Source organism: Pholis gunnellus (genome assembly GCF_910591455.1).
Source record: "Pholis gunnellus genome assembly, chromosome: 7".
NCBI classification, from domain to species: Eukaryota; Metazoa; Chordata; class Actinopteri; order Perciformes; family Pholidae; genus Pholis; species Pholis gunnellus.
This window is the reverse complement of record NC_136533.1, coordinates 8744468-8762348: the sequence shown is the minus strand read 5'-3', so window position 1 is coordinate 8762348 and position 17881 is coordinate 8744468. Positions and strand designations below refer to the sequence as shown.

Genomic DNA, 17881 nt, shown 5'->3' with positions numbered 1-17881 from the left:
GGTACGTTTATATAGCATACAGGGGACGAATTCAAGTGAGGATCATATGTTATGGCCTTCACAGTCTCCAGGTCTCAACTCAATGTCACACTTATGAAAGATTTTGGAGCAATGTGATAGTAAGCTTTCCACCAGACTCCTAGAGACAGAGCTGTACACCAGCTGCAGATTTACCCTCCAATATATATTTTTAATTTCATGATCAAACATTTGGCTTCTAATTTTCCATATTATATGTCGGTCCTTTCCCAAACATCCTGTGTCAACACAACAGTCTACGTTCAATTAGCGAGGAAGGTGATCTCTTCCAGTAATTTCTTCCAAATGTGTGTTTTGATAATTGAGTTCAGGGAAACGTCATCATAGTCCCATGTGGACAATTCAAGCTAGAACATATTCATATTATTATAAATGTCTTTCACACTCTGGCTGGCTGCCACTTCTGGACCCATGTTGTTGGTAAAGCAGAACATGTTTCAGCTATCCTAAACCCTAAATCAGGTTTTGTTATTAATCGCCCAAAACAAAAAAGCTTCTATATTAAAGCTTCTGTTTTATATCAGTTTAAAAGAGGAAACTGTAGAGTAGAAGAAGCAGAAAGGCTAGTTTCTCCACCCACACCACCGTCATCAGACCATGATGCAAGGCAGCAGGACAAGTTGTGTCCTGGTGGAATAGGCGAGGCTCTCTTTGTCCCAACAGAAAAACCTTTATTATACCAGCTTATACGGAGAGTACTACGCTGCTAAAGCTATCATTCTCTCAACAGAGTAAAAAATACATTTTCAAGGAGGTGTGGGCACTCAGAAAACCAAAACGATCAGGAAAATAATGAAGATTTTCTTGGTATACTGTTTGGTTTTTGAAGCTTTTCTTTGAAGTAGGGCTGCAACTAATAGTAATTTTATTACTTATTATTAGTCAGATGGTTATTTGTTTGTCATTTCGTATATATAAAATAGACAAAAACATCCACAACTTGCAGAGCTCTAGGTGACTTCTTGAAATTGCTTGTTTTGTCCGACCAACAGTCTGAAATCCTAATACATAGTGTAAATGTATCGTCACTATATAACAGAGAGGTGAAGCAAATACTCACATTAGAAAAGTTGGGACCAACAATTGTTTTGGGATATTTGCTGTCAGGGTTGCACAAAATGATTATTTCCACTATTGATTATAATAGTTTGGTCTATAAAAAACATCTAAGACCAGAAATATATTTTTTCATGATATGGAAGATGGAGAAAAGCTTAAAATCCTCACATTTGAGGGGCTGGAAGTATTTAAATAATCATTAATCTATTATCAAAATGATCGCCAATTAGATTCTGGTGACTAAAAACTCCAACTAATCATTTCACATTTATCTAAACTCAAGGTGTTCACAACTATTAGCTCAGCTACATATTGACAGGATATATTAGTTTACACCTGTAGATGTACAAGCGACCCAAGTTAAAGTAGAAAGAAGTTTTATAATTGAAACCCAGAATAATCACCACTAACACTGAGAAATAAGCAAAGAGAAGCACAACGAAGAGAAACAAGTTAGCGAGACATGACACACTGGGGGAGGGAGGGGGGTGGTTTGTAAAATGTCTTTACAACACTGGACAAGCACAACACACAAAGACACACAGTCCATATTAGGGGAAATGGTTTAATTTGGAGACAGAGGCAAAGAAACACACCACACATGAACAAACATTGACCAAAAAAGAACACAGAGTCTTTCAGCTATGCACTCCGCTAATGGGGGGAAAAAAAACAGAAAACTCTACACAGGTAAAAAGCAAGGCTCAAACTAAACACATAGTTAACTCTTCAACTAAGACAATTAACCACACAAGTTGTTGAAATCCTGATGACCATTAAACTATGTGGACAGCACAAATACTAACATGAAACTTACCACGATTTAGAGGATCCCTTCCCCCCCTCCCTCCCCTCCCACCCCCAGAAACTGAAGATTAACGAAGTGAGGAACACGTAGAGATCTAAATCAGGCATCTTTTAGAGAGTAGAGAGAAAAAACAAAAAACTAAAAAAAAAATTGCTTGACGCCACCAAGAGGCCAAACTGGAGATCGGGTCACGGCGAGGCCACATAGAGAGGCCAGACAATTTTTTTTTTTTCCAATATAGATTTTTTTTTCTTTAATTTCCAATATAAAAAGCTTCACTGGTACAAAATACATATGAACAACCAGTTGTAGAAATTGGAAAGCCTGTGTATGCGTTTTTTTTTTTCTTTTTCATATCCCACCCAGTTTAAAAAAAAAATTATATTGACTGAACAGAAGAAGAAAAACAAAACTACTGTATGTATAATACAGATCACATCAAGATGCACCCACTTTGGCTTTCATCAAGATAAAACATCTATTAACTTATTGGTGGAACGTGAACAAAGTCCTACCGATCACACAAGAAAATAACACAGGAAAAAGATTTGTTTTCCTCTTTTCTTTTGGATCAAGACAATATCTATAGAGATGCAAAGTTACCACACTTGTCAAAAAAAAGAAATAGCACTTCAGAATATGAACACAACAGAACAAAGAAAGTGATTGTTAGAGCTTGAACGGGATTTGTGATGGAAGCCCCTGAAGTGAGTCAAGTTCCGGTTCGGACTGCTGTGGACTGTACATTGTGCTTTTTTTATTCATTCACAGTAACACTTCACCATACACGGCATATACCAACCACACATCTGCAATCATTTCAGTGTTTGACACACAGTTTTAGCATTTAAGGGATCTTATTATCAAGGCAAGCAAGTTGTTTTCTTTTTAAACTCGAGTTTTAGCTTTTTGTTTTTAACTTTATTGGATTTCAAAACAGACCCCCCCCCCCCCCCCCGACACACGTGGTCACCGATCGTTTGTGGCGTTGCATTACATTAGAAAGAGGTTTACCGTCAAATGTGTGGGGAAGTTTATTATTTATCTACAGGTTCTTTTAACCAACTGTTTAAATGAGAGTACATCACAACACACATTTACCAATAACTCAACACAGTGCGTGTGTGTGTGTGTGTTTGTGGGGTGGGGGGGAGATACATGAGCAGGTGACAAGAGCTTTCATGACACTGGCATAAATAGACAAAAAAAAAAAGGCGAACTGCAGCAATCTCTAAACCAAGGCCTGATAAGGATGTGTAGGCAGTTTCTAGACGTATATATGGCACTTTGAATATTGTATTGCATTTGGATAGAAAAAACACACTGTAAAAAGCACATGCCCATATTAAAAAGTGAAGTCAGTGGTACCTTGTAAATTTGGGGATTATATCACACTCGACACTCTGCTGTGATTAGCTCCCACATTTGTGCTTGACATTTCCTTACAAAACGACAACACTTTCCTTCGAGCACTGATTCAAATTTGGTACCTCTTTATAGATTTTTTTTTTTTTTTTTTTTGGAATATTTATGTATTTTGAGAAAAGAAACAAAAAGAAAATAAAGGTCAAATGGTGATAATTGTGCATTTTGTGTCGTAATCCTGTGTGGGCGTCTAGTTTCACACACAAAAAAAGCCCCTGAGTTTGACAACTCTTCAGCGCCATCAGGTACGCAGCTTTAGGGAACCCTTCTTTGGGGGTGAAGTGGTTGTTATTTTTACCAGGGTTGTCTCGACAACTAGTAGTACAGCAGACAAAATAACACCCTGGTAAAAAAAGAAAAGTGTAAACCTTTGTGCTGAAAAATGGAATGTATTTGTAAACCAACACGTTTTGTGGTTGACTTGGTAGTATTGATGTGCTTCGCATCGTGAAACAAGATACTAGAAATCAATTAAAAAGAACTATCAGCCAAAAACTAAAATAGAAAAAAGCAAGTGTGTGTGTGTCTATAAAAATGTGCAGAGACCGCCAGGTCATGTGTTGTATCCAAGTGATCTCTACTTCAGGGGCTCCCACATATGCAACCACAGAAAAGTGTTTTGTGTCGCTCTGTGTGTCTGTGTGTGTGTGTGTGTGTGTGTGTGTGTGTAAAGAAAACTAAGTTATATTACAGGAAAAATTGTGTGAATTCAAAAAAACACAGAGTTTGACACATGGGCACTTTAACAACAAATTCTAACAAAAAGACATTGTCTGGCATCTGTATGATTACAGACATTGTAAATCATCGTTCAACATGAGGCATCCAAACTAAACCGAAGAGAAACATCCATTAATTAAATTAATTATTAATGACAAATTCACAGAAAGTCAACCAGACGTACCATGGAAGTTGAACACTAATTTTTTCTTTAACGCAGGAGAAATAAGTCTACATACTGTGACCCTTCACAAAAAAAAAAGTACTTTTTTTTAATCCCCAGAAGTTGAAATTACAATTAATGTAGAGGATCTTTTTTTACTTAAAGTGTTTTTAATTTACTAGAAATGACCTCAAACGGTCACGCTGATCAAACTGATTTTTAGTCCTCTTTAAAAATGTAATACACTGAAGACCCCCCCGACACAGATGACATTACAACATAATCTACAAAAAACCCAAAGTTTTGCCTGGGTTCTGTTAGTTAAACTTCTATAGATTCAATGGTATAAAATATAGGTAATCTAAGTGTGCATTTAAACCACAGATTGTCTATTTGTGAATCAGTTCTAAAAAAGTTGACTCATGTAGGTAGCCATTTCTCTAAACAGAGCAAATGTACCTTTTATTGTGCCATCAATAGTTCAAAAAAAGAAAAAAGGTAAATACACTGGATATTTATTTTTAAATCAAAAAAAATATTTTTTAAATAGCCTTGGTGTAAATCGTCACACTGCCCGCAAAATGTAGAGACCATTACAGAGCACTGAGGGGTTTAATGTCAGACTTTCAAAAGTGTTGGAAAGTGGTCTGTAGCATTTTCTTTTGTTTTTTTAAGAAGCCAACATATTGCTAATGGCACCAAATAGCACAGCTGTGTGCCAATCCCTGTATTCAACTTTCAAGTGAACTTTACTGAGAGAGGTAAAAAGGAAAAAAAACAAAGCTAAATTAAAAATAAGAAATCCCACAGGTTTTTAAAACATTCGCAAAAAAAAAGAAAAAAAGTCTCTTAAATGAATTCAACGCAGGTAAGTTTTCACATTGATTTGCTTGACCTCTCTCCCACCTGTCACATATCTATACAGAAACAAACTGAACAAAATGAATATACATGCAGAGAAATCAGGTTGAGCTAAGGTCAAGGGTCAGTGGGTGGCCAGGTATTGGTCAGGCGAGCTTAGAGAGACATCACAGACAATGGTGGGATGATGAGGCCAGGAGTTTGGCTTGGCTTTCAACATCATGAAGACATGCTAGGGCTAATGATGAGCAAACAGGCATGGAGATTTGTTCTAAAAAAGGAACAAAAACACAAAAGGAAGAGCAAGAGAGAGAGAGAGAGGGAGGGAGAGGGAGGGAGAGAGAGAAGACAAAGAGGAGAGAAGAGAAAGTTAGGGGCACAGCACAAGAATCGTTTAGCCATGAGGCACAAAAACCAACAAAAACAATGCCAATCACCACATACAGTAAGGACAGTGCGGTAAACAACCCTGCCCCACCCCCCGCCCGACACACAAAAACAATACACAGATTTAAGGAAGTGACACCAGGACGTATGGCAGAGACTCCGACATGCACTAACTGTATACTTGGCACCCAAAGAGATCCATCTAGAGCCAGTCCCCCCTTAGTGGGAGACCTGGAGGATGGATGGAATGACTGGAAGAGGTTGTTAATAGAGCAAAGAGAGGTAGCCTAGCTCAACATGGCTTAGATAATGATGGAGAGAGAGAGTGGGGGGGGACGGGACGGAGGAGGGAAAGACGTTCACATTAAGAATGGAAAAAGGAAGGAGACGTAAAAAAGCCAAACACAGGTTGAAGCTCTAGCTTCAGCCCCTTCCAACACAACTACTGATCCTTAGTCAACCTGTCGAGCTTGACCTGAAGGCAATGAAATGGCATGGAAACACACCTGACGCTCTCCACTAATTACAGTGACACAAAGTACCTCCAGCGAACACCGACTCCAGTGATAAGTCATAAATAATCATATACATTAAAATACTTAAGCCGACTCAAATTACATGATAAAACCGCAGGAATGGAGTACAGTAAAACGTGGAAAGATCATTGCAACCATTTCTTTTTTTTAGGAATAGAGCAAGTCTCCCTCCAGTGGTGGGCTCCTTGCCCCCTTGCCCCACCGAGTCTCTGGCTGGAGGGTGAACTTACCCTAGCAGTGTTAGCATTAGAGCTGGGGCGGGGGGGTGGGGGTGGGGGGGAAGGGGGAGGCCCCGGGGCTAGGATCAGTAGGGTTTGCTGTCGTTCTTGGAGCGCTTCAGCTGAACCTTCAGCCTCTTCATGCCGATCTGGAAACCATTCATGGCCTGGATAGCAGCTTGGGCAGACACGGGATTGTCATAGCTGACGAACCCTGAGAACAGAAACGTTACGACACATTATAGACGGACACTGTAGCATATTAACAAAATGCAAGGGCATCACAGGTTATTCCTGGGTATTTTTTGGTCGAGAGGACAATTACTGGAAAAAGGAAAAACATTTACAATTAATATTTAAGATTGTGGCCAGAAAATATGATTTAATTTAATAATTCAAAAACAGTATTTAGGGTTACTTAATACAAGTTAACCAACTCTAACAATATTTCAAGATCATTTTGAGATGCATATTTTTTGACAGTTCTTGCTCAATAGTAAATAAAATATAAACAAATGCATAAAATAAATTGATAACTATTTTGAAAAGCTGGTTATGTCATCCATCAAGTAAATAAATTCTGATACGGCTTCTTCAATATGCGATGACCAGCTGGTGTTGCATCGGTTACATAATTGTAAATTGATTGGTTCATATATCAAATCCCACTCATTTCACGTTAAATACATTAAGAAATAAATACTTTTATAGTTTAAACATTAGTGAAAACAATCCTTTAATCTGTAGTCAACTAAACAAAAGCCAAAAATAAAAGTAACTAATTAAAACAGAACATATTTCTGTGTTGACTTTCATGTTTTTACATAATACTAGAATATAAAAATGGTGGCATATTTCAAAGCATCAAAACCTCAATGAAAAGATTAAACCAATTATGTTGCACAATCAAACTCAAAACGGACTTATGTCACAGGTTTGAATTGTACTGCAGACAACAGGAGGACCAAGTTTATTAGAGAGAGAATCAACTTGTTCTTGATGTTTGCTCGCTGTAGATCATGACTGGATCAGCTTCACTTAAATGGGAGGCCAGGTGGCACCATGACAAACCGATACCCACAATATCCACCCATCAGTTATAATAAAGAGGGCCTCAGAGACCAGCGGTGCCAGCACACTTACCAAAGCACTTGCTCAGATTGGTCTGTTTGTCAATGAAGACTTTGGCAGAGACCACGTTTCCAAAAGGCATAAACATCTGCAGGAGATCCTGGTCGCCGAACTCCTGGGGCAGGTGGTAGATGAACAGGTTGGCGCCCTCTGGCCCTACTCCATTCGGTAAGAAAACCAAACACTCACGTTAGACAGGCATTAAGAGGCACATGCGGACACAAATAGTTAAACGTGATAGTTAAAAGAGGTGATGCTCACCTTCCTTCTGCCCTCCAGCGATGCTCTGCTGCAGCAGAGACTGGCCGTAGAGGGAGGGCAGGGCGGAGGCTGCGTACTGCTGCATCCCTGAGTAGGCCTGGGTCAGAGCATCCATGGAGCTGGCTGCTGACCCGTTGGCCATGGAGGCTCCCAGGCCTCCATTCATGGCCCCCATACCTCCCATACCTCCCATTCCTGTCATACCTGCCATTCCTGTCATACCTGCCATACCTGCCAAACACAAACAAATGGATTGGGTTTTTATCTCTTAACACATTTTGCAACTTGCAGAATTGTTTTTTTGAGGAATCAAATGTATTGGCCACCAGGGGGCAGAAAAACTAACTTTTACAAAAAAGCCTTTTGTTTGTCAAGTCTGCCTCACTTCATTATTTTATATAATAAAATACAGTCCAGTACAACAGCTCTGCATCATACTCTACACCGTTAGTTCAACTATCTTTGTATTACTGAGGTTGTAGTTGGTGTTGCTGTACTGGACTGATTTTTATTGAAATGTCTTTCTAATATTCTTCCTCCCTCAATGTTTGAAAATTCGGCAAAACGATGAAAAACACCTCTCAGTATGATGAAGTCCAGTTCAACACCACTGCAAACTTAAACCTCACTTATAAACATATAGATAAATAATAACAAATCTAACATTATTGTCCATGTAAAGAATCCAAATCAGTGAGCTTTAAAAAAAAAGGTAAATCTATCTTAAAAAAGGACATCCTTACCACTAACACTGTTGGTAAGAGCGTTGAGGTTGAGGCCCATAGAACTCCCAGTGAGACCCTGCAGGGTGCCCAGAGATGCCAAGGTGTTCATGGCACTGCTGGTCGCTGATGAACCCACTGTTGAACGACACAATTAAAACAAGAATGACATACGGGTGACTACCTCATGCTCAACAACACCTTGTGTCACTCTACACGTTTGGCCTCTTTGCCACAAATTGTTTCGGTTATGAGCGGATGACACAGCACTGAGGGGGGCAGTTAGAAATCTGTCCTTAACGAAGAGAGGTCATTACTGCAGCAGCAATATGTAAAACTCAGACAGACGGAGCCAATGTATATTTACACAGATTAAAAAGGGGAAATGGGGCTCTCATAACATTTTATCTGTGGCTGATTAACTCCCATAAAATAAATGAGGAATGGCTGAGGGCCGTTAGGCAAATAGCGGATGAGGGAGGTTTGCAGAGCAGTTGGTTGATACGGTCAAAGCAGTAGGAGGGCTAACCGTGGACAACATTTAGGTTCATCTCAGGGGGGGGAGGGGTTTCTATTTACACTTAGATTTAAATGTAATGTGTGAAGATGAACTACATGGGGGAATTTAGCAAAAAGGTCAAAAACCCAGCAAGCAAAACCGCATAAACAAGCACTCTGACTGAAATAAAACAACCATGAACACAGGGAGCGTAACACTTTATATACAGTGCATGCACATACTACAGCTCGTGTCGGTGTTTAATTACTTGGACTAGCCAGGGCTCCCAGGGCTGCGCTGTTTGCAGACAGAGCACTGGTGGAGGTCGGGCTGCCAGAACTCTGGGCTGCAGCCGCAGCAGCAGCTAATGTGGCCAAGTTCTGCAGCTGAAGGGGGTTCACACCTGCTGCGAGAACGAAGACACAGTGGTGATTATCAAAGACTTCCAAAGTTATGCTAAAGCTCTCTCAGAAAGCCTTTCAGAAACGTCTCGGAGGGAACAAACCTCTCCAGATTGCAAGCGTAGAGAAAACATCTCTGCAGTTTAAAATGGGATATGATTTCGGGACAATGTCATCAATTAAAAATAACATTTTTCTTTAAGCCTCCTCTATTGTACACTGCTGGGATACATCAGCGCATTATTATAACCAATCTTAATGCTGTTCAAGTTAACATCTAACCAATCCTCAGAAATGTATCTTTCATCACATATAAAAAGAAAACACAGCTTTAAACAGAGAGGTCTGTGTCGTTTGTTAATTTGATGTGCTGTGTAATTACAGCGCTGGTTATTAACGTGCCACTGATCTGAGAGTTGAAACCATGTGGGCGTCAGGCACAAAGTCACAAGGTTGTTGACATGAAAAGTGTCGGCTTGTTCATTTATAGAGGATGACTCACGACCAGTGGTCAGAACATCAGAGGGTGAACTCACCTCCTAGCCTCTGCATGTTGTTGAAGCTGCCTTGGTTACTGGTGGATGTGGCCTGCTGGAGCAACTGTTGAGGACAAAGAAAGAAAGAATGAATTCAAAAATCAACATGGGACACAATCAGGTCTCAATGTATCAACAGTAGAATCAAAATGTGTTTGTTTGGATGCATTTTCATAGCAACATTGTCAGTTCAAGTCTTGACTTTATACAGTAGATGTGAGCACAAGGATTGCATGTTGTAATCTTGGTTTCCCTAAACTCATCACCCAACATGTGATGCATAGTTTGGTTATTGAGTCACATCCAAGTATGTCTCAGTTAGACCGGATCGCAAATCTGACTGCAATCAGACTTTGTCTCAATGTTTGTAGTTTTACTACGAGAAACAAACAGCTCGGGTGTTCTTGATTTGGAGACAATGAGCATGTGACTTATTAAAGATGGAGAGAGTTCAAATAAACGTCACGCATCATATAATTTGGGGTACAACGCGTGCACAGTTAAATCTGGTTCACTAGCTGGTGCGCCAACAACTTCAGTCAGGCCGATCGCAACCGAAGAGCACCTGAGCAGACTCCACCCCTTTACTTCTAGAGCCGTCTGATGTAACCCTACAACATCGCAGCTACAGTAATACGCTTGTGTCGCACCGCATCGCTCAAGACCGGGTCCTGGTCTTCATTCAGTAGCCTTGCCTCAAACCAGACTAACACGCCCGTGTCTCTCATCAAGAACAAAAATTGTGAAGCTACATATTCATCTTCTGAGGCGCAGGGAATGTGTAAACCTGTGTGATGTGCATTCTGCACACGTTTTGTATCATTAGCTCTTTGATGAGGTCATCTTTTTGAGAACTTAGAAACCATTTTCAACAATTTTTGCAAAGGTTTGCTGCCCATATTGTAGACAAAATGGCCGCTGCATTTCCATCCACAACATTCACTGTTTAATAGAATTATATTGTCAGGTGACAGCGTTTGTTAGACTCCATCTACACAAATTAAATACAAACTTGACATGTACAGCCATGTGTAAACGTGTTCCTTTATATTCCCAGGAGCTTCTGTTTCTTTCTACACCTGCACAGCAAGTGAAGTGGGCCCATATGTTAAACATATGGTTCAACTATTAATACATGTTGGAACCCAAACTGTGCCATATGATGACACAGGAGTAATTGTGCGGCTCTGTGGGGTTGCGTGTTTGGACAAACACTTACTGCCAGGTACTGCGGTGAGAGGGTCCCCAGGCCGGCCAGGTTTCCCCAGGTGGAGGCGCTGTTGAGCTGCTGAATCTGCTGCACGAGCTGCTGCTGCAGGCGCCGCTGCTCCTTATCTCTCTGTGTGTCGGCGAACTTCACCACCAAAGGTGAGGAACAGCCCTGAAGCAGTGAAGAGGTCAGAGTCGTTAGACCCGTTCGGAAGCACGCTGAACAATCCAGAGTTTATTAATCAACGCAAGAACACAGTCGTTGCAAGGGCTTTCTCAAAAAAACGGGGGTATCGTCTATGCCTCAAGATCTGTTTTTAATGCCCGTTGCATTCGTATCAAAGCTAGCACACAGAGGACGTCTGCCATGCAGAGCTGAGGCAGGCCACATTCCAAAAGACGGAGCACAGGACAATGCTGCACACAGTCAATTTGTTTTAGCACTACGAGGAACTAAATTGAGTCCACAGACAAGCAGACAACAGATGGGGACAACACTTAAAAAAAAAAACAAGACATTCAAACGAGGATATGTCAGCACACCTTAACAAGGAAAATGCATTACAATACGTACAATCTCACAAACAAGACAGTCTCATACGATTTAGTCAGACGTATGGGCACGAGGCATGCGGTGCTAAAGTATTTTGAGAGTTGAGAGCCACACAGGGAACAGGCTGGACAGTCTGCACCAGCAGCACCTCCCGTGGCAGCTGGGAATCGGGGAGGTTGTGCTATGCGGGGAAATAGGTGGCAGTTTAAATCTGGCTTCTGATTAGACTTTGTCTGCTGCTTCACTGGGGAGGCTCTGACCTGCTAGCTGTCAAATTACTGCTGCTCCACTTCCACAAAGATACCATTGGCTACATGATGACATGGACCTAGTTTTTTGAAGAACTCTGACAGGAATAGCTGCTCCAGTCTGGGTACATTCTGTGTTAACCTATATTTGAGGGTGGGAGGTCTTTTCCCTGTGGTCCAAAATATATAATCATAATTATGGCAGACTGGCAGGGCTCTAATGATCAGGATCAATAAATGGGATACATACAGCCCAAAAGTAGAGATGACAGCATTTCTCAGCAGCTATGTGAGGGGCGAGTTATATTCAATTATTTTGCAGACAACAATGTAATTTTGTAATTAGCAAGAGCAGTTTTGGAAATGACTCCTGCTCTGTGATGATTGAAGGCCATCTGCTTGGACAGGTTCTTCATCTTTCCAACACAAGGGGGCAGCAGAATGTATGGGGGGGGAATGAAAAATAGGTGCTAAGGGGTACAGTACCTCCATAGTCTGAGAGTGATGCATGGTTTTGATTGCATTCGTTGCCATTGCCCTGGTAGAAAATGTGACAAACGCACAGCCTGTAGGGGGGGGGGAACAATAGGAGAGGGAAGGGGGGAGGGAGGGAGGGACAAGAAGAAACAAAACAAGACAAAAGGTTTGGACAACTCGTTATGAACCCCAAAAAAACACATTACAGTACAGAGAATGGCAACTCCCAAGCACACAGAACCACCCTCACTGGTTAGCACACGGAGAAAGAACACAACAAGGAGAACAGTAACACGTGTCACATGAGCACAGTGATCGACGGGTTAAACTGCCACCCAGAGAGGCTCCACTATGTGGTGAAACGGTGACTATAAAACACAGAAAATGCACAAATAAATACACACAGAAAGGATTTGATCACGTGTGAAATCCGCAACAAAAGGGTATTTTAAGGTCCATTTCAAATATGTGGTCTCATTGCGTAAAATGACTGAATTAAAATAAAGAGATTCACAGAAAACCGTCTCTGCTGCGACGGTTTCTTTCCGCACACATCGACACACTCGTGCCGCTCGCTGTCCGAGGCTTTTAAGCGAGCAGAGAGCTCCGTGTAGGAGATGCGACAACAAGCTAATTCCGGCCTTTGTAGAGTGTGATGAAGGAGGCGGTTAAAAGAGGAGCCGAGCCGCCTGCCAGCTGAGCCCACGAAAAAAGAAAAAAAAAACACCGGCAGCCAGCGGTTGCCAAGGCGACGGGGCCATTGTGCCGGACGGCGAGTGCGGCGGCCCGTTTCGCTGCGAGATGTGGAGGCCGAGAGCAACGGCGATGGAACGGAATAGCCCTTGATTTTGGGGGGTTTAAATGAGGAAGTAGGGAGGGGCCTGAGTGAATACTCGCTGAGGATATGAAAGCACACCTACCTCGGCTCTGACCGTCTGGACCCCGGAGGATTCGGCACTCTTCCATTTGTCCGAAAGACAGCATCATCATTCTGATCTCGTTCTCGCCGTATTTCTTTGAAATCATTCCGATGAAGAGTTTTCTGTCTTCTACCGCTGCAGATGGATTAAAAAGGAAAGAGAGGAAAGCTATTCAGACAAACAATTAGGAGACGCTCTGAAAAGCTGCAGTTACACCAGGCGTTAAATCGTGCACTTCAAGCTCTCTCCTCGTCATGCTGCCATATTTTCCACGTCTCACTTAAGGTGCCAGCCTCGCTGTACAGATCTCTGCAACTTGCAGCTTTGTTTTTCCTCGGTGTCTACTTCGAAACAGACGACTGTATCATCCATTTGCGCTCTCCTCCAGATCCTCTGTACCTGCTCCACTCTTCTCCCCTTGGTGCCTTTAAAGCCCTTAATCCTCCGAACCCCTGACACTATACAGAAATTGTGTATTGCTGCACATTTCCTGAACTAAGTCCTCCCCTCTGGCCTTCATTTCGGCATTAAACAGAGTCACAATCCAGCCCCCCTGCCCTCTTTTAAAATCTTAAACTCCAAAAATAAATAAATCCATAAATCTAAATATAGTTTTCCTCAACCGGCTGAGGCGGATGTCACCCTACATTTCACAAGGGCTGTCAACAAATGTTCTAAATCTTAATATATGTGGCTGTCTGCCTTAATGCGCCGCGTGACGGGAGTCACTCAGTGTCACTTTCCTTAATTGAAAATGAAATATAACAAAATTATTCATCAACAACCATAACGATGGCAGAGAACGTGGGACACCGCGTCCCAACGGCGAGCGCTACGTTTCGCCACGTACCCGTCAGCTGAGCGCACGATATCAGACCGGAGACTTAACCACCGAAAAGATGGGCGAGTTGCTCTTGCCATCTTCCTACATTTGTACTTTTTACGGAAAACACATTTTATATTTACTGGAAATAAAATATAACCGACTGCCACCTTATTTAGGTTTAGAGTTCGACGGAAATAAATAGAAACAGAGCATCAGACAAAAGTTCAGGTCAAACCAGCGTGCTACGTTGCATCGCGGCTCGTTAGGACACCGTGTCACGGACATAATGAGCAACAATAGATGTTTGAATAGTTTTGAACCCATTTGTTTTTTTAGAACAAATATTCAAACTTTTGACAGCCCCACATTTCACATGAATCCACTCACCACTCGTTTTCTCACTGTCAGCGGGTTTCATCTGGATAGGATGATGCATCTGGGGAAAAAAAATAAAAAAGGGTAGATGAGTGGTTAATACAAGTCTCACATCTTCACACTCATCCACTCAGCATTCATCGCTCTTGATGTGTTCTCTCGCTCAAAACACCATCATCCCTCGCAACTGCTAGATTGAGGAAGGTGTGTCTACGAGTCGATGGCGGGGATCAAACCCTCCAGCATCTCTCTGTACCGAGAGATTCTTCCTCTCAATGTCGCTCATCTTCATTAGAACAATATCACCGAGATGGTTGACAAGCAAGCTCTGTACTCCTTTCAAATGTACAGTGAAATGTAGTTATTTTTAATTATGAATATATCACATACAAAAAGAACAAGGTGTGGCAAATGAAGATGAAGCGGTGTGTTCATGTGAGAAACTGCTCGGGGATCTGTCACTTCCTACCACTTAATGAACACATTTGTGCACGGCGACTCACAGAACTTCAAAGGGAAATGTATTTTTAGCTCATTTTACCTGCCACGTGACGTGAAAGGGAAGAAATAAATCTCTCCGTGAGATGCCCGAGCAGGCTGTACTTATGAAAAACTGGTGGGTTTGTTTTTGACAAGCGCTAAAGAGAAGCAGACAGATGGCCCGCTCAGTGTGGGTACAAGCGAGCGTCACTGACCAAGAGAGAGGGAGGCACACGAGGGAGAGAAAACAGGAACAGAAACAAGCTCGTCCAATGTCACACAAACCAAACTCACCCGTAGTCTCCGCCAGTAACGGTGGGATCGGGGACTGGGATGCCAGAGCTGTAAGTCTACTCAGCCGACTACACTCATCGATCAACACAGTTCAATATTTACCTGTAACCTCACAGACAGCTGCTCCATTCCCAACAGACTGCTATTGATTTAAATCGACAGCTGGAGTTGTTTGTTATCGATGTAATTGATTGGAAGGGAGTCATTTAAAATGGTGTATAGGCGGGGCGGATTTTTCGAGGTTTAACAAGCAGCTACAGTTATTCCAGTTGACTGGGCTTTAATCTCCAGATAAATCAGCCAATGAATTAAGAAACCACACTCTCTCTCACACCAGGCTCCATTGTTAGAAAAAAATAATAAAAAAAGACTCCAACACGACTCCTTTTATACCTCCAACTCTGGGAAATAAAAATGTAGATGTGCATCAATGATTCATGCAGACAAGCATTAATAATCTTTTCCACTTTGTGGGGATTGGGTCCTGTGCCTCAGCGAATAACCTGCTGCCCGGTCAAGCACAACGTTACCTGATACTTGCATATGTAGTGTGTGTGTGTGTGTGTAAGGGTCAGCTGGCTTATCAATTTAGTGTGTTGAGATTCAGGGCCGAGTTATTTTTCAGGCCAGACAGGCGTTCAGTGAGCCGAGAGCTCATTATTGGCCAGCATACTGCATCGGGGATGCAGCGCGGCTCAAGCAGCTAAAAGCAGCCCATACTGTGCTTACTCACCCCACTTAAAGTCTTTATGTTGTGCAGTGCATTCTGGGCCTCCAGCGCCGCTTTTCTTGTATAAAAAGTAACAAAACAGCATCCTGCAGAGAGAGAAACCGGGACAAACAAAGGGGCGGGGGTAAGGAGACAAAAAAAAACGGCATTAAAAACGCAGCACATACAGACGATTAATGCAATCCCACTACTGCTGCGGAGCAAGTGGCTAAACAGACGAGTGTGTGTTGTCTGTACGTCACATGTTAGAAACACGTGACAGGATATTCTTAGCGCCGACTGTTAGATGGTGCACACAGCTCCCACAGCGAGGACACTGGAGTGATGAGATAGTTGAAGGCTGTTGTGTGACACGGCCATAGAGATGACCACAGGGTTAGATCGCTGTCAGGAGGAGCAGGTCAACACGGTAGCCACACATCGGAGCGCCATATTACATAAGGAGCCGATCGCAGACAAAACAGACATACAGGAGGCATGAAAACGGCACAAAGAGACAAGAGGGAGCCGGAGTGAGGCGCGAGGAAGAGGAAAGCTGGGAGGAGAGAGGAGTTGGGGGAGGGGGGGATGAAGAAAAGAAGAGCGGGGGAGGGAGAAAAAAAAAATAAAAAGCCTCTCATCCTTCCGTCCCAGCAGACCGCCAGTGGCGTTCCAGCCTGTCAGTTTCACTGGGCTGGGGAAGTGGAGCACTGCAGCGTCTCTGACCTACATAGTGTGTATTATGCTGTTACTGGAGCTCGCAGGCCGCGGGGAGGGCTGTTGAACTCTAATATGCATCGAGCTGCTCTCTTCTCTCTCTCTCTCTCTCTCTTCCCTCTCTCACAACCGGCTGAGCTCTCTCCCTTTCTCTGCTGCTTAGCCCTGCCTCCAAATTTATTGGAGCTAAATAAACCATCCAAGAGAGGCGTGATTGTTATCAGATGATTTTTTCATGACCTGCAGTAGATGCGACCTAAAAAAAAACAGGCAAATCTGATGGCTCTTCGATAGATCCGTGGCAAAGTAAACAAGCAAAATGGAAGTGGGATTACAGCAATTTCTGCAGACAAAAGCGAGATTGATAACATAGGAAGGGGGTGGAGGGAGTATTATCTGCCATGCAAATAAACAAACTAGATATCATCAGGCCGTCGTGCTTTGATAATACTACCTCCCACTTCTCCCAGTAGGAGTAGGACTACTGGGAGAGGAGAATGGAATAGATGGGCGTGCCGCTGCAACATATTCACCTCACACAGGCCGAATGAGCCAAAGGCCGCTGTGATCAGGCTAGATTATCTATTAGAATACATTAACATCGCATTAACATGTCAATAGGCCATCACAGCTGACACTCCACATATAAACAGGGGAGAAAAGAAGGGGGGCTTTGAACTCTTCAGCCTCCCAATGAACTGCACACTGTTTGTTGCCTTTATTTCTATATACGAACAGAATAATAAGCATCCTTCTGCTATACCTTTGAACACACTCAAAGGGAGGAGTATTTGGTCACATTAGATGCGTGTGTGTATAAAAGATCATGTGAACCAAGTGCTGTCCTGGTCACATGGTGTGTTCCTGACACACTAAATGCTGCTTTGAATCAAATAGCCACAGTAAAGTCAGGAGCCCTGGGAACTTTACAGAGATCTAAATTTGGAGGTTAACCTTTAGCAAATTCCATAAAGATTAAGCAAATTACACTGCTGGTCAATTAAAAGGCGTCCGATATATTTGCACAGACAACACAGAGTCGTCATGTTATAATTTACTGCTGCACGGCAAGATGTCCATCTCCAAGTAACAGCGTTGTTTTCAGCATGCCTTTCACTAAATGGATAATATCACTGATTCACTTAGCTGAACAGCCAGGCAACACTCTGACTGGCGCCACCAACAATTTTACAGACTCAATCAGCGGAACAGCAGCTTACGAAGGGTTGAACAATGCCGATACCACCTCGAAAACTACCAGCGACGGCTGGCCTGTGAGAGTGTGGTCCAGCTTGGTGTGTCAGGAC

At 42.5% G+C, this 17881-nt stretch overlaps 1 protein-coding gene across 2 annotated transcripts in view; it reads right to left on the bottom strand.

Annotated features, from left to right (window-relative positions):
- Positions 1–4643: 4643 nt before the first annotated feature.
- LOC306698602 (CUGBP Elav-like family member 2) overlaps positions 4644–17881 on the bottom strand; it is a 22103-nt gene continuing 8865 nt past the window's right edge. The window contains exons 3-14 of one of the 2 annotated variants that reach the window (XM_079162976.1): positions 15882–15964; positions 14387–14435; positions 13174–13308; positions 12263–12342; positions 10986–11147; positions 9767–9830; positions 9098–9235; positions 8352–8468; positions 7609–7839; positions 7360–7506; positions 6229–6430; positions 4644–5346 (exon numbers count right to left, since the gene is read on the bottom strand). In XM_079162976.1, the coding sequence (XP_079019102.1) occupies positions 6303–6430; positions 7360–7506; positions 7609–7839; positions 8352–8468; positions 9098–9235; positions 9767–9830; positions 10986–11147; positions 12263–12342; positions 13174–13308; positions 14387–14435; positions 15882–15964 (1334 nt within the window). In that variant the 3' untranslated portion in view covers positions 4644–5346; positions 6229–6302. The remainder of the gene's footprint in view (positions 5347–6228; positions 6431–7359; positions 7507–7608; positions 7840–8351; positions 8469–9097; positions 9236–9766; positions 9831–10985; positions 11148–12262; positions 12343–13173; positions 13309–14386; positions 14436–15881; positions 15965–17881) is intronic. The other variant, XM_079162977.1, reaches the window with a different exon arrangement.